At 42.3% G+C, this 22,807-nt stretch overlaps 1 protein-coding gene across 3 annotated transcripts in view; it reads left to right on the plus strand.

Moving 5' to 3' along the window:
- The window catches only part of LOC126983631 (ankyrin repeat and IBR domain-containing protein 1-like), a 109,300-nt gene that overhangs the window by 74,808 nt on the left and 11,685 nt on the right, over positions 1-22,807 (plus strand). For all 3 annotated transcript variants that reach the window (XM_050836508.1, XM_050836511.1, XM_050836512.1), the window contains 7 exons: positions 749-920; positions 1,659-1,801; positions 2,874-3,101; positions 5,323-5,448; positions 14,030-14,186; positions 16,110-16,295; positions 16,575-16,809. In XM_050836508.1, coding sequence (XP_050692465.1) covers positions 749-920; positions 1,659-1,801; positions 2,874-3,101; positions 5,323-5,448; positions 14,030-14,186; positions 16,110-16,295; positions 16,575-16,809 — 1,247 coding nt within the window. The remainder of the gene's footprint in view (positions 1-748; positions 921-1,658; positions 1,802-2,873; positions 3,102-5,322; positions 5,449-14,029; positions 14,187-16,109; positions 16,296-16,574; positions 16,810-22,807) is intronic.

A 22,807-nucleotide genomic window follows, 5' to 3' on the forward strand; every position in this document is an offset into this window, starting at 1 on the left:
GAAATGCTCTGAAAAGGGTGAAACACCTACGAACATTGGATGTGCACTAGGCCTAAGGCCTGTATTACAAGTTGAATCCAAGAAGTTTTGGGTCCCTACAGAGTTATTCATCCCAAACTCTGTAGGGACCCGAAATTTCTTGGATTGTACTCGTAATATGACTCGTAATACGGACCCTAAACCAACCTTCGTAGGGACCCAAAACTTCTCGGATTCAACTTGTATTATGGCCTTAAGCTGTTTTCGACTGTGGCCACAATTATTAAAGACAAAGATCGCATTCTTGAACATGTGAAAGGATCGCCTCCCATGCACTCCACTGTGATTATGAAGCAGCGTAGTGGTGTCATGAGTGAGATGGAAAGATTATTGGTGCTTTGGCTGGAGGACCAGCATCAGCAGCGTATTCCACTGAGCCTTTTGCTGATTCAGGCGAAGGCTAAAAGGTTGTTTGTTTGGGTGACGTAGGTACTTATTTAAGTGTGTTCCGACTTACGCCGAAAATTGAGTTACGACACATCGTTAGGAACATATCTTCGACGTAACCTGAGGACCTCCTGCATTCGAATTTGAGTGATAATATTTTGATTTACATCAGTAATTATTCAAATATGATTATGAATACACACATATACAATATTTAAATGTATTTGAATACTAATATCAAATAAGAATACTCCATCCCTGTTCTCCTCTTTCACCCCCATTCCCTGACAGCATTAATTCACCAATGGTCTTGTTCCATTAGGCCACCATACGGAACCACCAAATGCAAGAGCTGAACAGGTTCATCCATTATTACACACGCTTCAAGAACCACCAGAATTCACTTAATATGGAGGAACCTCTGCTCAAGAGTGCCAGGGACAAGATGGAAGTGTTAGCAACATCACTGCCTTCTCAGGAACAGCAAGGACAAGGTAGGTCATGGAAGCGTGCTCACTCGGAAGGAGAATGGGCGTGAGAAAGGGAAGAGGTTAAATATATATTTACCTAATTGTATTTTCCAGTACATGTATATACATTTTGTGACTGGCTAGTTTTTCATACGAGTTCAATTTTTTCACTCAATATTTGATGCCTTTTCCAAGCAGTGATACAGATAGTCCTTGAGTTATGACGGGGCTCTGTTCCGACAGGCAGGATGTAAGTTTAGTTGGTCTTAAGTCAAAATTTACATAAAAAAGAAAAGAATAAAATGCACAGCGTGTGTTATTACATACCTATCAGACGGGACCAACAACCAGTGGGTGACTGTATCCCGTGCTAGGCAACTGGACACCTACTACAGAACTGTGCAGTATACAATAGTTCTCCCTAATATGTATGGTATTTCACTATGATATATTCAACCATGCTCTGGATATGCAATGGAGGTTTGTTTACCACTGTTTTTTTAACCAGCGAGAAGTGGTGCACCACTGTTAACCAAGACCAAGAACTGGTAAAGGAAATGTGGAAGTGTGTGATTAAACCTCATTGCACCATTGGAACGCATTTGTCGTGGCTCGAGGACCATCATTTTGTAGTTATACTTTTTGTACAAACCTCTGAAAACTTGAGTGTTTTAGAATGAAAAATAAATAAATAAATTAAATACACTGGAACTTTCTGGCAAATAATTTATCTTTCCTATGTTTCTACCTGCTCTCTCACAGCTTCAGTGGAAAAGGGGACACGCTTTGTGGAGGAAGGAGTAAAGGAACTCCTTAAAGCACGGCGTGTCCTGTGTGGCTCCTACGTCTATGGTTACTACCTGGAAGATAATGGCTACAACAAGACCATCTTTGAGTACATGCAGGTAATATAAAATATAAATGGAAAGGAGCTGCTGGTTTATTTTGAAAATGCTTATTAATGATTCTGCTGATATGAAAATATCATGGGAAATCAAGACCTCTATACTAAGTGCTATGGTCCAAAAGTCCCCTTACCTCCCCTCCCCCACCTTTGTCCCCTTTTTCGTCAGGATATTCAAAATCTACCTATTACAGTATTTAATGTACAGTTATGTTCCCCACATGCAGGAAAGGTCATACTTCAGCCTGTAGTAGACTGGTATGATAGTTTTGATATCTGGTCTCATTTGTACAGAATTATTTTTTTCCTTGAACATGATTTTTTGGTGGAGGGAGTCATTGATACGAGGGAGAAGGTAATAATAACCTGACTGTTACACAATTTTTTGTCGCCTTTATAAAGATATCAGCACGTGATGGTATGACACACATTATGAGTGGCAATTGTTGATGAACAGAGTCAGTACCATTTCAGCACTTGTGGAATGTGCTCTCCTTCAGGCCTATGGCCATCCTATTCACACCTTACAAACAGAGCATTGCTAACCCTATTGCTAGTGTATCCTTTGGCCTTCTTTCTCATTTCCTAAGATAGAGGGATAATGCTTATTATACACTGTATTTCAGGGATTCTTCACCCTACCAACCTCTGTTGATACTTAGGGCCGCTTTCACGGTCGTTTTGTTTGTTTTGATCGTTACCAATGGTGGCGATCGCCGCTATAGAATTTCCACTTAAAACTGGCCGATGGGGTAGTGGCAGCTGCGGGGTTAGCCTAGCCCCGCACCTTACCACACACACTCAACACCTCTCGCTTCCTCTTTAGCCGGCACTATCCCATAGGCTAGTTTCACGTGGAAAACTATAGCATTGGTAACGATCAAAACAAACAAAACGACTGTGAGAGCGGCCCTTAATCCTCATTTGAGAAACTGTATACCACAAACCCTCCAAAGATATAATCTAATCATGAATTGATGATCTCATTATACCAGCCTCCTGAGCTAAGTAAGTAATCATTTTCCCACCAAGTTCTTCCACAATAAATACAACACTTGTTTCATATACCACAGAATGAACTGGAAGAGGTAACAGAAAAGTTGTCGGAGATGGTGGCCCGTCAGTACCTGGTAACACCCCGGCGCCAGATCATTGCCACCACCCTGCTGGCACGGAGGCGCAGGCACAAGTTCGTAAGGGCTGTCAGCAGGGGGCTGCTCCCTCCCGAAACACCTCCTGCCCTGCGTCGGGCACGAAAGAGGAGACTGCCTGGCTTGGTTGGAATGGATCCACCAGATGATGTGAGTTTACTGTTGGGTTGGGTATTTTATATTTTGGTTTCTTTAATTTATTATGATTATTCATTTATTTCTATTCTTGTGGCTAGTAATGAATCATCACCAGTAGCAGCAGCAGCAACAGCCATTATAAGTCCGCTATCAGACAAAGGCCCTTCTTGATTTACCTTTTTTTTTTTTATATCACTTAACAAGTTTGAATATTTTTGGTTCAGAATCATATACTAGACAGCTTAATAGATAAAGAAATGTTACCATTTTGGCAAGATGTGAATTGAAGGAGCTTAGTACAGTGATGAAAGTATGAAGACAGGTGGTTTGGGCTTGTGAAGAGGAGAAGGGGTGGTGAGGCACTGGGGAGAACTGTTGGGGTGGAGGTGCCAGCTTTCCATCCACCAGACAGGCCAAAGAAGATGTGGAGGCAGTGTGCTGAAGAGGATTTGGCAGCATTGGGCATGGAGAAGCTGAAGCAATGGACAGAAATAGTTGGGAGTGTATCATCAACTGTCCAACCTTATAATAAATGATGGGAAAACCTGACTGAACAGATGATGATCATGACACCTCTCCACCTGAAATTGACATCTCTTTCGGCCACTCTTCACTTTTATCTTTTAAAGGAGCAGCGATTAGCGGGCTTTTTTTTTTTTTTTTAGGGGGGGGGGGTTTGCCCTTGAACTGCTTTCTTTCCTTAAAATAAAAAAAGTCACTATTTTGGCAGTTTTAAATTTACCATCTTAACCTGGTAGCAGCGACGGGCCAAATTTGTGCCATGATATAAACCCCCAAAAATAGATGATACATAATCTGATCACAAATGCTTTGATATATATTATGAAATGGTTTGTGTGAGGGGTGATTTTTTCTCATTTTTCTCGCTTAGAGGGACCATTAAGAAACATGATCCCCGCTTACTGGGTTAAAAAAAAAAGACTATTTTGGCATTTTTAAATTTGCCGTCCTAACCCGGTAGCAGCGACGGGCCAAATTTGTGGCTTTACTGTGTAACAGCGACGGGCCAAATTTGTGCCATGATATAAACCCCCCAAAATAGATGATACATAATCTGATCATAAATGCTTTGATATATATTATGAAATGGTTTGTGTGAGGGGTGATTTTTTCTCATTTTTCTTGCTTAGAGGGACCATTAACCCGGTAGCAGTGGGGATCATGTTTCTTGATGGTCCCTCCAAGCGAGAAAAATGAGAAAAAATCACCCCTCACACAAACCATTTAATAATATGTATCAAAGCATTTGTGATCAGATTATGTATCATCTATTTTTGGGGGTTTATATCATGGCACAAATTTGGCCCATTGCTACCGGGTTAAGAAACATGATCCCCGCTGCTACCGGGTTAAAAAAAAATAAATAAATAAAAAAAAAAATAAAAAAAACTATTTTGGCAGTTTTAAATTTGCCGTCTTAAGGCAGCACATGAAGACTCCAGTGGTAAACAAACCTCTGATGCACGTCCAGCCGCAACGTTGCCAGATTGTCGTACTCAGCCTCTTACATTTATCAACTTCCAACCCAAAAACTGTCTCCTGGGCCCCAATAACGAGATTCACTTGTAATTATCATTTAAATAGTTAATTCCTGATGTTTCTTGGCAATAGTTAGGCGTCATAAACTGGTAAATACTATGCTCTGAGTACGATAATCTGGCAATGGTGCGTCCAGAGCATGGTTAAAAAAAACATACACTAATACATATACCTAAATAAAGGTAACTCCTGTATACTGCACAGTTCTATAGCAGGTGCCCAGTTGCCCAGCAAGGGAGGGATATAGTCACCCATATAGGATTGTTGTTTGTGGTGGCGGTTGTGGCAGTGAGTAGAGAGGCGTGGCACTGACCCAGCAGCCTCACCTCCTGCCTCAAATGCCACCTTTTGTCCTACCCATGCACCTCATTCATCACTTACAGGAGAGTCATCCACGTAACTTTTTATTTTCCTCTTATATTTCCTATGTATGATTATATGATTTAAATTAAGGCCAATAACTTAAATAGTGAGTGGAAGTAAGGTAAAATTAGGGGTTCAGCTCAAATCTTATTACTCATTATAATTTTCCCGAAATGTATATATAATCACATCAAAGGAATTTGCATCTAACAAGTCCTTTTGGGTACCTGTTACTCGTTACATGCGAGATCTTACCGTATAAATATATGCCTGTGTGTGTGTCTGTGTAAGAAAAATCACTCTTGGCTAGATGGAGAATGTGGAGGCAATGGGCAGAACACTCGACCCATCACAGCCTTGGGTGAAGGACTCCCGGGGCTGCCACACCAACCTGGCAGCCTTGCTTGACTGGCCTGATCTGGACTCTGATGAAGAGGTGTGTATGAGTGCATGCATGTATGTCTGTTTGTTTGTGTGGGTGGGTGGGTTAATCTAGCATACAAAATTTTGCATGTATATGACTGGTTTAAACGCCTTTCTTTATTACACACAAGTCCATACTTATAAGTCAGTTTTAAGTAATTTGAGCAACATATAATGTTTGATTCACCTTTAGGCTCCTTTACCTTGAGTTTGTTTTCATAGTGTGGATTCTTGCATGGTTTAGAAATACACAGAGTTCAAATGGGTAAGTCACACAAGGCAGTTAGCATGAAAGTTCACACAGCAGGAAGCATCACTGCCCGCACAGACTGCCAATAACGTGCCAATAATGTTTGCTGTTCATATAAATGATATGGTGGACGGAGTGACCAGCTATGTGAGTTTGTTTGCAGATGATGCAAAGCTATTGAGACGAGTGAATGATGTGAAGGACTGTGAGGCATTGCAGAGGGACCTGGATAAAATATGGGAGTGGAGTGGTACATGGCAGATGGAGTTCAACCTTGGGAAATGTAAAAAAGTAGAGTTTGGTAGGAGTGGTAGAAGATGTGAATGCGATTATAAGATGGGAAGTGAGATAATATGCAGAGGAATGGAAGAAAAAGATTTGGGAGTGACTGTCTCAGAGAACATGTCACCGGACAAACACATCAACAGGATAATGGGACAAACTATTGTGTTGCCTTCAGCTTCGATCCTCTGTTTGTATTATCTTACTAGAAGTGTGCTTCCTGGTTGTTAAGGTGATGCAACACAAAGGTTAAATTATGAGGTTTATTCACATTATGTTGGTATATAATGGTAGCGAGCTTATGGAAGTTAATTAACAATATTATGACCACTCTTTATTCTGTTGGTAATGGTAGCGAGCTTATTGAACAACATTGAACAACAATATTATTTACAATTCATCACTCTGTTGGTAATGGTAGCGAGCTTATTGAAGTTAAGTAACAATATTATTTACCATTCATCATTCTGTTGGTAATGGTTGTGAGCTTACTGAAGTTAAAAGTAACAATTCTAATTAATAATTATCACTCATCACTCCTATTCACCTTAAAGGGCTCACTCATCTCTTCAGACTATTACAACTATATATTAGATATGGTACACTGGCCGTAATTTAACCCCTTCGTGCCGGATGTTCAAAAAGCCCGCCTGGCTGATATACGGCTGCACGGCCGGGAAACCTGAGCCGGCATGTATCTGCTTGTCGCCTCCGTATATTATGCTGCTGAAAGCCCTCATTACATGTATCCCGTATTTGCAAAGCAGCATACACGACGAGTCAACATATACCTGCTATGCATAATATAAATTGCGTCAACGCGAAATAAAAAAAAGCGAAATAAAGAAAGGGGAGAAAGGGGCAAGGGGGAAAGAAATAGAGAAAGCAGATGATTGTGTAGAGGAGGAAGAATGTCGAGAAATTATCAGCAAATACAACTCTGTTATCATGAGTCAGAGAGCTGCCAGATACTCCTTTGTCATCACAGACAATGTGTGTGTGTGTGTGTGTGTGTGTGAGAGAGAGAGAGAGAGAGAGAGAGAGAGAGAGAGAGAGAGAGAGAGAGAGAGAGAGTGGTTGTGTTGGCCCCTGGGTGTCTGGGAGAGAGAGAGAGAGAGAGAGAGAGAGAGAGAGAGAGAGAGAGAGGTATGCGAGACGCACCGTTGCCAGATTATTGTACTCAGAGCCTCGTATTTACCTATTTCTGAGCCACAGCAATTGCCAAAAGACACCAATAATTAATTATTTTTCCGATATCTATTTATATAGGCAGTTATTGGGGTCGAGGAGGCAGTTTTTGGGTCGGAAATCGGCAAAAATAGGAGGCTGAAAACGGCAATCTGGCAACGTTGGCGAGACGTGATGGTGTCGGCGCCTCAGTGTCTGAGAGAGAGAGAGAGAGAGAGAGAGAGAGACAATGGGACTTCCTAACTTTAGACACAAGGCGGGAAGAAGGCGGTGCATACTGTAGCTCATTTTTTGTGATTGGTGGGAACAAGGATGGTGGGAGGAGCAATAGGATTTCAAGGACAGCATACGGCGTCTTTACTTAGTAACCAACACAAAGTACGGGACAACTCAATAGAAGAAGAAACAGAATAGAAATATGACGCCTACGGAGGCGTCATCGTATATGCTACTGGGGCTTCATGACGCCTACGGAGGCGTCATCGTATATGCTACTGGGGCTTCATGACGCCTACGGAGGCGTCATCGTATATGCTACTGGAGCTTCATGACGCCTACGGAGGCGTCATCGTATATGCTACTGGAGCTTCATGACGCTACGTGGCGTCGCCATCGTATATGCTACTGGGCTTCATAGCGCCTCACGGAGGCGTCATCGTATATGCTACTGGGGCTTCATGACGCCTACGTAGGCGTCATCGTATATGCTACTGGAGCTTCATGACGCCTACGGAGGCGTCATCGTATATGCTACTGGAGCTTCATGACGCCTACGGAGGCGTCATCGTATATGCTACTGGAGCTTCATGACGCCTACGTAGGCGTCATCGTATTGAAAGGGTTAAACACCTGACCATTGCTAAATAACAAACTACCCTAATAAAGGCTCAATGATACATAATTATTACAGAAAAATGTTTCCTACCACCAATATGTGTTCACAGGGATGATCATGGAAGCAAGGTAGTCATGGGGGTTCAAGACACCAAGAAGGTGGTAATGAATCCACACAAACATTGGACTATACAAATGACACTAAAAATTGATCCTTTTCTATTACTGAGTTAATCATGGGATGAGACATTCGTGCAGGTCTAAGATACCAGAGGGTGATCGTGGATCGGCACAACAAAGAGGAATTTTACACATTACTACACAACAAGGGGGTAACCACCCAGTCAGTAGGGGACCTGCGTGAGGAGAGGGCAAGAGCTCGACTGATTTAACCGTTATAGGTATAATAAGAACATTGTAACACACTTAATAATCACTGTCCGTAGGTGTTAATTTCACACGTACCTGTGTGAGGAGAGGGTGAGAGCTCAACTGATAGGCAGCTCTCAACGCCTCCCCTACTCGACTCCTCCTTCCCCCTTTGGCGTGGCTGCCGGCTAAACTAGCATACCGAACGGTGGTTGTAGTTACAGATACTTGGCCTGTTCTGCTAACTCAGGGTTCAGAGACAGCTGTTTCTCTCTCCCACGTGACTTAGGTGAAAAATTCCTTCTCGTCGTTCCCCTTGAAAGAAAAACCTAACTAACCATCCTCGGCACCTTCACTATGAGTCAGACCCACGTGATGCTGACCCATCACTGGTTCGTCTATCTGTCTGAATGTCTGCCCGGCCGCACCATCACCTAATTCACAGTTAATACCTTAATTATTTAAGAGGATCGATTGTTCTGGGTTTCCCCGCATTACACTATGAATTTGCTGATTAACATAAGGACGGCATTTGTGTAATTGGACGAGGAGATGATGAAGAAAATAATAGCTACAATGATAAGGCCAAGGTTGGAGTATGCAGCAGTGGTCTGGTCTCCTCATGAAAAGAAGAACATAAGAAAGCTGGAAAGAGTGCAGAGAGTGGCAACTAAGATGGTACTGGAACTTAGGGATCGGACGTATGAGGAGAGACTCAGTAGCATGGGGCTCACAACCATGGAGAGAAGAAGAGAGAGAGGGGACCTGATAGCGGTGTACAGGGTGGTGAGCGGGGTGGAGAATCTGGACAGAGAGGACCTGTGTGTGTGGAAAGAGAGAGGTACGAGACGACATGGAAAAAAGTTGAGGGCGACCACATGCAGTCGAGATGTGAAAAAGTTTAGCTTCCCAAACAGAAGCATTGAACTATGGAATAGACTGGAGGAGGAGGTGGTTTGTGCAAGAAACATTCATGATTTTAAGGGAAAGTTGGATAAGAGAGGATATGGAGACGGGACAGCGCGAGCGTAGCTCTTTTCCCGTATGTCACAACTAGGTAAATATAAATACAACTAGGTAAATACACACACAACTCAGTAACTCAATAACAGCTGGTACAGTGTCTAATGAGTGGCGGAGGGCCAAAGTGGTCCCTATATACAAAAGTGGAAGGAAGGAAGAACCCCTGAACTACAGCCCTGTATCATTGACCAGTGTAGTATGTACAATATGTGAGAAAGTGATAAAGAAACAATGAATGAGATTTCTTGAAGAGCAAAATATAATCACAAGTAAACAGCATGGATTCAGAAAAGGGCGATCATGTGTGACAAACTTGCTGAGCTTTTACTCGAGAGTGACAGATAAAATACAGGAAAGGGATGGATGGGTTGATTGTGTTTATCTGCACCTAAAGAAGGCGTTCGACAAAGTTCCACATACAAGACTGCTGTGGAAACTATAAAATAAAGGAGGATTGAAAGGGAAAATGAAGAACTGAATGGAAAGCTACCTAAGGGGAAGAGAGATGAGAACAGTGGTTAAGGACATAAAATCGGAATGGAGAACTGTAGAGAGTAGAGTGCCTCAGGGATCAGTATTGGCACCAATACTTTTCCTAGTATATATTAATTAACCCCTTTAACACGAGGACGCGTATACAGCGTCCTTGCGCGCTCCATAGCATATCCGGGGACGCATATACAGAAGCCTCCCGCCGTTTGCGGGTATTTGGTTCTGCGAGATTCCTGTGATCCGCGAATCCGTGATTGACGGGACTATAATCAAATAGGGAAAATAGGGTTTTGTTCTACCATCTCGATCGAATAAAAAAAATGGATTTCTAAGGCATTTCTAAGCATTGTTATATAGTTTTACATACACACAAATCACAAATTAAATAAGGACTAATAATTTAACACACGTCCAGGCAAGGGGTAATGTAGTCTCGGTTTTTCCCTATATATCTTGTGTTCAAGCTACTATTGCCGGTCTCCTGGTGATCTTAATTGTTTGATGTGACGGTTAGTTGGTTTATTTAATGCCCTGACCCGCCCAGTAAGCGAGAGTGAGTGTGTAAATGTTCGTGGCCTCACCGTCCTCGCCGCGGCCGCCATCTTGTTTGTTTTGCTCCGGTACCCAGAGCAAAACAAACAAGATGGCAGCCGCGGCGTGGGAGAGTAAGTGTGTAACAGTTCGTGGCCTCACCGTCCTCGCCGCGGCCGCCATCTTGTTTGTTTTGCTCCAGTGAGGCCACGAACCTTCACACACTCACTCTCGCACATAGTATATTCCGTTTCCTGACCCATAACTATTGCATAAAACATCCCTAATTAACGGTTTTAACAATAACTTTAACTGAATATCGTTATTAGTGCGGGGACAGCGTTGCCAAGCTTGAAAGACCCAAAAAGCATCTATGTGTATCATACTTAAGGATTATTTCGCTTACTTTAACACTGTAATGTTCCGTTTGGGAGGGAAAGAGATGTTAAGTTATTCCAGTTTTATTAATATGTAATAATATTAATCTGTAGATCGAACCACGTATCCACTCACCCCATTATATCACTAAAATGGCATCACTATATATACGCCCATCCTTCAGGCGTTTTAATATACTGCTCTGAGTCTGAGCATGAGTGAGCCCGGGCTGACCCCGGCCCGACTGCCCGTAACCTCATGAGTCATGATCCCTGGGCCCTCGTGAGTTGGGCCTCGGGAGTCGCGCGGCTGGCGACTGCACCCACCTCAGTCAGTCCCAGCAGTCACCTGAGGCAGAGTCGATTTTCTGTGGATGGGAGACAACTCCGGGATCGCCAAGGTAGACTCGACAAAATCGATTTTGGAACTGTTTTCTGCCCACCTGGGCCTATAACACGAGCCAAGCAAACACACTTACCTCGTTATTGGATATCCGGAGGCGGTCGGCGAGTTCCTTTAATGCCGGCTCTTGGAGAATGCGACGTGGGAGCTGTACCGTCACGTAAGGGTGCTTCGACGTGTAACTTCCAGGTCGTATCACTGCGTCAGGATCAGTGTCCTCTTGAGGATCAGTCTCTTTCTCCGTTCCTTCTTCGGTTGATGCGTCAGCCACCAAGGAGGTTTGAGGCCTCGAATCACTGCTGCTTGGTTCATAGGCTGTGAATTTTCCCTGTTTGGACCTTTGCTTCTTGATTTGTGCCTCCTGCTGTCTCTTCTTGGCGGTGAAAATCTTATCATTACCACTCATGAAAACCTTTCTTTCTCCACGTTGGTCGTGATAGAAGGCGATATCTTGTTGTTTGTTGGCCGGCGTGAGCAGCCGGTTCCTCTCGATGTTCTCGATGGCGTCCAGTGCCCAGATGTCCCACAACAGGTCGAGTTCAGACTTGAACTTTTCAACCTTGTCCTTTGCAGCTCTGCCCTGGCTCTTCTGTAGACTTCTCCATTGCTCCCATAACCTCATCAGCTTCTCCTGGCACCATCTCTCTGAGATAGTTCTGATGCGAGATAATTTCTAGAACGTGAGTACGTTTCTCACTGTTTCTTTGAACGCCTCCTGTCTGTCACCAGATTCCTTCACTGCGTGGGAGAAGAACTTGAGAACTTGGCGCGTCGTCGGGAGTTTACTGCCTCCAATCAAGGAAGCTGGCTGACCAACTAGATAGGTGTCCGTGGCGGAACGGGTAGTGGGCGTCGTTGGCCTGACATTCCCCTTAGCATCCTTCCTTGCATGCGACTCACTCCCTTCCATGTTTGTATATGAACTGGTTGGCTCTGTTGGAAAAGCCCTTTTGTAAGAAAGCAAAACATGACAAACATAAGGGTTACATAAGAGCAATCTAATCAACTGGTGATTCATGAGTGAAGTAGTCCAAATTTAGCCAGTTTTCTGTGAAAACTGAAGTTTTCACTTTGGATTCGCGACCCCTAGAAATTGTTCAATTTCATTACTTTTGTCAACGGTGGATTCAGAACAGACCAAATAATGGAAAAAATAATCCCCACTTAAAATCACCATTCCTTGCCCAAAAATGAGCAACCTAGTGTACAGGGTGGCGAGCGGGGTGGAGAATCTGGACAGAGAGGACTCGTGTGTGTGGAATGAGAGAGAAACGAGAGAACATAGAAAGAAGTTGAGGGCGACCACGTGCAGGCGAGATGTTAAAAAGTTTAGCTTCCCAAACAGAAGCATTGAGCTATGGAATAGACTGGAGGAGGAGGTGGTTTGTGCAAGAAACATTCATGATTTTAAGGAAAAGTCGGATAAAAGAGATAGGACAGCGCGAGCGTAGCTCTTTTCCCGTATGTCACAACTAGGCAAATATAAATACAACTAGGTAAATACACACACAGCAGGAAGCATCACTGCCGGCATAGACTGCCAACACCTGCACATGAGAAAAGAGCAAAGGGTGTGCGTGCCCCCCATTATCTTTCAAGGCAGGGATGGTGTATTTTTATTCTAATTCAAATACATTTGAATTCACTTTTTAGGTCTATTCTTATTCATATTTGAATTATTGTTTTTAGAAATCAAAGTAATCCTATTTGTATTTAACTACTTGGGCAAAATATTCTTATCCATCAAATCTGATTTATGATCATAAATTTTTATAGAAATAACCATCAGTTTGACTGTAAAGTTTAGTCTGGATACATGGAAAAGTATTACAATATACACTCATCTCTCAAATAGTACGGTTTCCAATAGTACGGTGTGTGCACAACATCAGGAACACTGTTCTGCCAGATTGAAACCTATGCGCTTTCCCTAAGTCTGTGTGTGTGCACAACCTCAGCTACGCTTTTCCGTTACCACATAACATGAACATGGGACCCAAGAGACCAGCCAAAACACATGCTGAAAGCAACCCATAGCGTCCAAAGAAGGTGTTCACCTTGCAGAAGAATTCAGATTTAGAAGTTACGTTTTGGTATGAGTTACGTTGCGGTAGGGAGAGCATACCATGTGAATGAGAGCAGTGTTCGCTGTATCAATCGTGGTAAAAAATATATTCTTGCTCCAATAACTGCCAGTGCTCCAAGAGTGCTGCAAGAGTGGAGATAAAGGCTGTCCTTTTTTGTTTATTCATAAATTAACCTATTATAAACACAGAAATAGGCATTTTTTTACCTTAAACAAGAAATTGGTCTTCAGGAGTGTTTCTAAGGAGGGGCACTAATTTTATATGGATTTTCGAATAGTACTGGGGTCCTGGGTTCCTAACCCCTGTACTATTTGAGGGACGACTGTACTATGAAATGTGGTTTGACAGAGCAATTCCATAAACTGGAATGAGATGTGAACCACATGGAACTGGTATTGTTAAACATGTCAAGGACATTTGAGTTGGTGCTACTCACTTAACGTGTCTAGCACGTCGGTAGCCGGTAACGGGTGCAGACAGGTGAGATATGTTAGTAACTAGTCATTGAGCAGCTGTTTTTTGTCACCCTCACCACAGGTATATCTTACAATATGTCATGTGTTTTCTGCAACTCCTGATCCACAGCATTGAGTGGTATCCTAGTACAGATTGTCCTCAAGTTACAATGTATGTGACTGGGAAGAAGTTTATGACTTGACTGCCAGAAGTTTATGATTTAAGTCAAGAAATGCTACCATACCCTCAGCTAATACTCCTGTCTCTAAAGCTAATGTTCATTCTTTAAAATGTTCCTACAGGAAAGCAGCTTGAATCAAGCACTTACTCTTACGCTGCTTGGCAAGTGCAGCCGCAAGGCCTGCCCTCGACCTCGAGCACGTAACCCTCGCACAGGAACCATTCATGACTACTGCTCCCTCCACTGTGCTCAACGTGCCAAATACCTGCCTGACCAAGGTGGGCCGGGATATGGTTCTTTTAGCCTTCTCCTTTCTCTGATTCATTCTTTCCTCCTAGTGCACAGTTTTGGTCAGTGTGGCCAATGCTGACAAGTCTAGAATATACATGGTAGAGTCCAGTGACATCTCAGGTAATGGACGGCGGATTCTTTTGATTTTGCGGCGCCCTTGTCATTAAGCTGCGAATTTTGGAAAATCAAACGCTTTGGTGCGAATCGCCATAACTCTCTTATTTATGAAAGGGCTATATATTTTAATAAGCTCAAAAACTGACTCGAAAGGGTAAAAGATTGAATAAATTTCCAAAAAACAACTTTGAAAAAAACTTATTTTTGAGTTCCCAACCTTGAAACCCACTCATTTTTTGGAGAATTTCAAAAAATTTATTTAACAAATAATTTAGCCCTACCAATGTGCTTTTCAATATGATGCATAACATTTCTCTACTCCCAGTAGTTTCGTCGCTAGAGCTCGAAATGTAAACCCTTGTGAGAGCGATGTTGACGAACTCCAGACACTTTGCTGTTTTTGTCTAGTGTGGCCTTGCTATTGCCTCCAGAAGGCTGTAATTTGGCATGTAGCCCCACTTGGCAGTGTAGTATGTATATATATATATATATATATATATATATATATATATATATATATATATATATATATATATATATATATATATATATATATATATATATATATATATATATATATATATATATATATATATATATATATATATATATATATATATATATATATATATTTGGTATCAAAAGAAAGCAAATTAAATGTATTATTCATAAATGGGAAGAAATAGGGTTGAATATTAAATAAAATAAAAAAATAACGTATAATAAGCCGCTCAATATAGTTTGATTTATTTAGTGAAATGATTATATAAAAATAGTAACTTTTTATATAGATATCTTAAAATTATTTTAATACAAGATAGTCAACATATTGAACTGTTCATATATGAATTTTTATGCAGATATATTACGTGGCGCATGAAATGAGTCAGATTCGGTGAATTTTCGTCGCAACTTTTGGTCAAGCTCGAGCAAAAACTACGGAAGCTAGGAAGGTGTGCTTGGTGGCAAATGAAAGCTCTATTAATACAGATTAATAATCAGAAAAAAAAATGAAAAGCACTAAATAAATAAAAAAGTTATAAGCAAAAAACTAGGACGTGTACAAATCAAGGCAAAAGGGCCAAAAAACAGGCTATTTTGTGATGGCTCGACAACTAACTTGGAATCGAGCTATCAAAAAATCCTTCGGGCTGGTCAAACTACATTGCCAAGAGGGGCTACATGCCAAATTACAGCCTTCTAGAGGCAATGGCAATGCAACATTAGACAAATATGGCAAAGTGTCTGGAGTTTGTCAAAATCGCTCTCACAAGGGTTTACATTTCGAGCTCTAGCGATGAAACTACTGGGAGTAGGGAAATGTTATGCATCATATTGGAAAGCACATTGGTAGGGCTAAATTATTTGTTAAATTTTTTTTTTTAAATCTCAAAAAATGAGTGGGTTTCAAGGTTGGGAACTCAAAAATAGTTTTTTTTCAGAGTCGTTTTTTGCAAAGTTATTCAATTTTTTACCCTTTCGAGTCATTTTTTGAGCCCGGTCGCTTATTAAAAAATATAGCCCTTTCATTTTGCTGTCAATTGATACTAAAAACATTTCTGTAGCCCCAGAAATAAGGGTGTTATGGCGATTCGCACCAAAGCAGTTGATTTTCCAAAATTCGCTGCCTAATGACAGGGCTGGGGTAAGTTTCCGGTCCATAGTGTAGAGTTCACTGTAGAGTCATATCGTATTCTCTTCTTTTTCTCCATTTTTTCTTTCAAATTATCAGTAACTTTTCTTTCCCCTCTTTCCCTGACTGATCATTGTTTTCCCTCTTTTCCTTTTACCAGGGGATGGAGAATCAGAATCCTCATCATCATGGGAGGTTTGTGATTCCAGCATGGAACTTCTCATTGCCCTTGAGATGTCTCGCCTCCAGATGATAGAAGATGAGGCACGGCGTCGACTCTCATGGCTGCAGGAGCACTCCAGAGAGCAGGGATGGGATGGTTCTGTAGACAATAGGTCCCAGCAAGGTATCCTTTCTACCTTCATCCTAGCCAAACCTTGCTACCAAAGCTATTACATTTGATGTTATTGAGTTTATCTCTGGAAAAAAATCCTCATTTGTTATTTCAGCAAAATAGAGCATGCCTCTTGTCAGCTTAGCAAGGCAGCTGGCTCAGCTTATATTGACCTTTTTCCATTGGCATCTGCTGCACTTAGTCTTCAATGAATCATGCATCCACTCCTAAAGATGTTTGTCCTTGCTATTAATATGCATCTCATGTTGCATCGAAGCTCCCCTCCCTCAGGTTGCATAGATGTGTCTGCAGTGCCAGGAACCAGTGTGGCCCACAATAGCATATTCAGTTATGAAGTGGCCTTCGGAGGCATGAGTCAGGGTGGTGGTGGGAGCAGCCAGGATGAAGCCTCAGGATGGATACGGCCAGAACTGGGTGAAGGAGCCATCTCCTTCCAGCCTTCTAGTGCTGAGATAGCAGTAGATTATTTTCTGAAAAAGCTGGCCAATAAGGATATCAGTCAAAGGTGAGTTTCGTTGATTCCTTTGCATTTTTTACAATGTGCTAGCAGCTGCCTGGAATAGGAATTACCTCACTGGGGACTTGATGAAGGAAGGACATCAAGATCAATCAGCAGAGGTGTCCCACACCCGCTGCATGTGCCCTCCATGTAGATTATCTGGCTGTGGATTCCTCAAAAGTCTGAGTTACAGAGGTGCAATGGAGTCTCCAAACCCATTGTTTCATATGTATTCCAGGAGTCTGCTGCAATAGCTACTCTTTTTCCATAACTGATAGGAGTTGATATCAACTTTAATTAACCTTTTCTGATATTGAATTGCATAGTATGATTATGTATACTTACTAAGCCAAGGGTTGTAGTTACACTTTTGGAAGTGGTTTCTGAATATCTTACCATGTGGTAATTGGTAGCATGTTTTTTTCTTTTTTATATTAGCTTGGTTAGGTCCAGCATGTAAGAAAGCTCTTTGGTTACTTTGATATAGGTATATTTTTCCAACAATATGTAAAATTCAATAAGGAGTCTGCAAGAGTTGTTGTTCTATTTTTATCAGCACGTTGGCTGAATGGGCTTAAAAAGAGCCCTGCAGAGGAGCTAGCTTCAGGCCATGAGGCCCTGGCTAGCTGGTCAGGGGGCACGGATGCATTAGCACCCGTTGCCGGAGCCGAGCGAGCAACTCAACAGTCTATAAGCTGGCTCAGAGGCCAGGAGAGTTGCTCGCTCGACGAGTGCTGGCGTTCCACTGTCTGCAAGAGGCTGGTTGGCCAATATAAGGCAGCTCCTGTAAGCCTAACTCCACCTCACCTCACTATCCATGAATTTATCCACCCCCTTCTTGAATGCATCTATGGTATTGGCACCCACAACATGACTGCCAAGCCTGTTCCATTCATCCACGACTCTATTGGTAAACCAATTCTTGCCTATGTCTTTGTTGAATCTGAATTTATCTAATTTAAAACCATTGCTATGTGTTCTACTTGGCTCTTTTACAACCAAAACCCTGTTAATATCCCCTTTATTTAAAGTCCTTCATCCATTTTTAAACCTCAATCAAGTCTCCTCATACCCTTCACCTTTCTAGAGAATGCAGGTTTAAATGCTTCAGTCTATCCTCATTTGGCAAGTGAATCATTTTTATCATCCTCTTCTGCACAGATTCTAACATCTTGATATCCATTCTGTAGTAGGGTGACCAGAACTGAACTGCATAAACAAGATTATTATTATTATTATTATGATAAGCTACCAAAGCCTCCCTTCCGGGTGCAGATACAACAAGTTGAACCACACAAAATACCAAAAGGTACTGGAGAAAAGCCAAGGCAATGAATAGTTAAGAAACTGGCCAGTCAAAGCCAAAAGGAGGAAAAATAAAATTACTGTTTCAAAAGGTTAAAAAAAAAAGTTCAAAAGTTGAAGCCGAGGCTCCCTTCAGGATGGGGGTGATGTTTGCCTTGTGCCAACAAGAAGGAAAACTACCAGACTTCAGCAGTAACCTAAATACTACAGAAAGTGCTAAGAATGTTGTAATCTTCTTAAAGAATAGAGGAAAAAAACATCTGGGTCCGTCCCACCATATACATATCAAGATCTAGAAGGTACTTTTTCAATTCACTGGATCTAAACGCAACTGAGCTAAGTTTTGGAAAGGGGAAACAAGTCAAAGGAAGGGATAATTCATCATCACACTGTTAATAAAAATATCAGAAAGTAAATTAGCCTGTTAATTTTCTTGGCGGTGGACAGCTTTTAGGCTGTTTAATAATCATAATCAGCAATCTTGTAAATTAAAAAAAACAGTTGTTTGCAACATTACTAATATTTGTTAACTGATAATCTACCATAATTGACAGTATTTGTTATTGCTGCCTGCATATTATTGACACTGACGACTGTTTACTATGAGCAGGCTAGCATACTGTACCCACGAAATCGGACATACTGTGTGACAGCAGGTTGCCAGCGCATGTTTTTTTTTTTTTTTTTTTTTTTTTTTTCCAACAAAGGAGACAGTTCAAGGGCAAAAAAAAAAAAAAAAAGAAAGAAAACAATAATAAAAAAAAGCCCACTACTCGCTACTCCCAAAAAAGAATCAAAAGAGGTGGCCGAAAGAAAGGTCAATTTTGGGAGGAGAGGTGTCCTGATACCCTCCTCTTGAAAGAGTTCAAGTCGTAGGCAGGAGGAAATACAGATGAAGGAAGATTGTTCCAGAGTTTACCAGCGTGAGGGATGAAAGAGTGAAGATGCTAGTTAACTCTTGCATAAGGGGTTTGGACAGTATAGGGATGAGCATGAGTAGAAAGTTGTGTGCAGCGGGGCCGCGGGAGGGGGGGAGGCATGCAGTTAGCAAGTTCAGAAGAGCAGTCAGCGTGGAAATATCGATAGAAGATAGAAAGAGAGGCAACATCGCGGCGGAATTTAAGAGGTAGAAGACCATCAGTAGGAGGAGGAGAGCTGATGAGACGAAGAGCCTTAGACTCCTCTCTCTCCAGAAGAGCTGTGTGAGTGGAGCCTCCCCACACGTGAGATGCATACTCCATACGAGGGCGGACAAGGCCCCTGCATATGGATAGCAACTGCGCGGGGGAGAAGAACTGGCGGAGACGATACAGACCGCCCAACCTCGAGAAAGCTGATTTAGCGAGAGAGGAGATGTGAAGTTTCCAGTTGAGATTTTGAGTTTAGGATAGACCGAGGATGTTTAGTGTTGAAGACGGTGACAGCTGAGTGTTGTCGAAGAATAGGGGATAGGTGTTTGGATTGTGTCGAGTTGATAGGTGGAGAAATTGAGTTTTTGAGGCACTGAAGGACACAAGGTTCCTTCTGTCCCAATCAGAAATGATAGCAAGGTCTGAGGTTAAGCGTTCTGCAGCCTCCAGTCTGGAGTCGTGTACTTCCTGTTGAGAGGGTCTTCTACTGAAAGAAGTTGAATAATGCAGAGTGGAGTCGTCGGCGTACGAGTGGACAGGACAGTTTGTTATGGAAAGAAGATCATTGATGAATAACAGGAAGAGAGTGGGTGATAGGACAGAGCCCTGTGGAACGCCATTGTTGATAGGTTTAGGGGAAGAGCAGTGACCGTCTACCACCGCAGAGATAGAACGGCCGGAAAGGAAACTGGAGATAAAGGAACAGAGAGAGAGGGATAGAATCCGAAAGAGGGCAGTTTAGAAAGCAAAGACTGGTGCCAGACTCTATCGAAGGTTTTCGATATGTCTAGCGCAACGGAGAAAGTTTCACCGAAACGGCTAAGAGAGGATGACCAAGAGTCAGTTAAGAGAGCAAGAAGATCGCCAGTAGAACGCCCCTTGCGGAATCCATACTGGCGATCAGATAGAAGGTTAGAAGTGGAAAGGTGCTTTGGAATCTTCCGGTTAAGGATTGATTCAAAAGCTTTAGATAGACAGGAAAGTAAAGCTATAGGGCGGTAGTTTGAGGGATTAGAACGGTCACCCTTCTTAGGCACAGGCTGTACAAAGGCATACTTCCAGCAGGAAGGAAAGATAGATGTTGATAGGCAGAGACGAAAGAGTTTGACCAGGCAGGGTGTCAGCACAGAAGCGCAGTTTTTAAGGACAATAGGAGGCACTCCATCAGGTCCATAAGCCTTCTGAGAGTTGAGGCCAGAGAGGGCATAGAAAACATCATTTGGAAGAATCTTAATAACAGGCATAAAGGAGTCAGAGGGGGGATGAGTAGGAGGAATATGCCCAGAATCGTCCAGGGTGGAGTTCTTACAGAAAGTTTGAGCGAAGAGTTCAGCTTTAGAGACAGATGAGACGGCAGTGCTGCCATCAGGGTTAAGGAGAGGAGGGAAAGAGGAAGAAGTGAAATTGGAGGAGATATTTTTGGCTAGATGCCAGAAGTCACGGGAAGAATTAGAAGAAGCAAGGTGTTGACATTTTCTATTAATGAAAGAAGTTTTGGTAAGTCAGAGAATAGATTTGGCACGATTCCGGACTGAAATGTAAAGATCAAAGTTAGCGGAAGTTCGAAGGCTCTGGAACCTTTTGTGAGCTGTCTCTCTATCTTTAATAGCACGAGAACAAGCATGATTAAACCAAGGCTTTTTAGCATGAGGAGTAGAGAAAGTACGTGGAATGTATGCCTCCATTCCAGAGACAATCACCTCTGTGATGCGCTGAGCACACACAGAGGGGTCTCTCTCCTGGAAGCAGTAATCATTCCACGGGAAATCGGAAAAGTACATCCTCAGGTTGTCCCACCGAACTGAAGCAAAATGCCAGAAGCATCGCCTCTTCGGTGGGTCCAGAGGATGTACAGGAGCGATAGGACAGGATACAGAAATAAGGTTATGATCGGAGGAGCCCAACGGAGAGAACAGTTTGACAGAGTAAGCAGAAGGATTAGAGGTAAGGAAGTGGTCTAGAATGTTGGGCCTGTCTTCAAGACGGTCGGGAATACGAGTAGGGTGCTGAACCAACTGCTCTAGGTCGTTGAGGATAGCAAAGTTGTAGGCTTGTTCACCAGGCTGGTCAGTGAAAGAGGATGAAAGCCAAAGCTGGTGGTGAACACTGAAATCTCCCAAGATGGAGATTTCAGCAAAGGGAGAGGGAGTCAAGATGTCAAGAATTTTACATAGTTAGTAGAGTTAGGTGAGAGATAAACAGCACAGATGTATTTAGTAATAGAATGACAATGAGGTCTTAGCCAGATGATGGAAAATTCAGAAGAGTCAAGGTCGTGGGCATGAGAGCAAGTGATGTCGTTGCTCACGTAGGCGCAACATCCAGCTTTAGATTGAAATTTAGGATAGAGATAGTAGGAGGGAACAGAGTAGAGGTTGCTGTCAGTAGCCTCAGAAACCTGTGTTTCGGTGAGGAAGAGAAGGTGAGGTTTAGAGGAGGAGAGATGGTGTTCCACAGAATTAAAATTAGAATGAAGACTGCGAATGTTGCAGAAATTGCTAAGGAGGAGGTCCTCCCTGGGGGAATTTATGGTTCCCCCCCCAGGCAGGGACTCCGAGGCAGTGTTTTCGTTTTGGGAAAAGGTGTGTGTGTTGTGTGAATGTAGTGTGGTGTAGAAAGAGAGAGGAACTGTCTTTTGAGAGCATGCTGAACTGCTCTCTGGTGTTGATGAGACAAAAGGGAAATGGTTAGTGAGGACATGGGAAGGGTCTTTGAAGGGCTTCAGCACCCTCCTCGCTTCCCATATATCCTCACCGGGAGTAGCTCATGCCCGTTCAGTAGGTGTCTTCCTACCTACTCCTCCAAAAATGATAATGCTCACTTCAGACTTGGGTGAACCTACTATAGTCATGGTAATATTGCTCAGCTCCAGAGGGTTTAATCACTTGTTAAAATATGAAAGTTCCAATAATGAAAAGTTAAAATGACCAGGTATATATTAAGAGTAATTAACCCGTCCACTGCAGTTGGCACGGATTTGGTTTTCACTGGTAGCCTGGTAACATATACTCCCAGGTCTGTCTTTCTCTGGATAGTGGAGTGTTTCCTATGTGATATTGGTATACTGAATTTCCCCTCCCAAGGTGCATGACTTTACATTTTTCTTCATTGAGTCGTAACAGCCACTTTTTGCTCCATTCCTGTAGCTTGGTGATGTCTCTTTGTGGGAAATCTGCAGTCAAGGGGTTAATAGTTTTTGTTAAAATATCTCACCTCTTTATAGGTTTTTGTAACCCTCTTTGAAATCACATTTTGAAGCAATAATTTACTACACCCATAATAATTCTCGATTTATATCTTTAATGCCCTGTTCCCTTGCAGGAACTTCCTTTTTGGGAGCTTCCCTCAAGGGGGTGGCCACAGTACAATTCTGCCCTCAATAGGCAGAACGCATTAACTCCAAAATTTTGGTTTTGAGAAAATTGATAATAAAGATTTGATTAGTCATTGCTCTTTTGCTAATTCCATCTGCACACTGTAATTTGTTCGACATATAAATTGATCTTTGTAGTGTTGTTTTATGGCATTAAATTTCACTGAATGTGTAGATTCCATTGATATGAAAATCT

This window comes from Eriocheir sinensis, chromosome 5 (genome assembly GCF_024679095.1).
Source record: "Eriocheir sinensis breed Jianghai 21 chromosome 5, ASM2467909v1, whole genome shotgun sequence".
NCBI lineage: Eukaryota > Metazoa > Arthropoda > Malacostraca > Decapoda > Varunidae > Eriocheir > Eriocheir sinensis.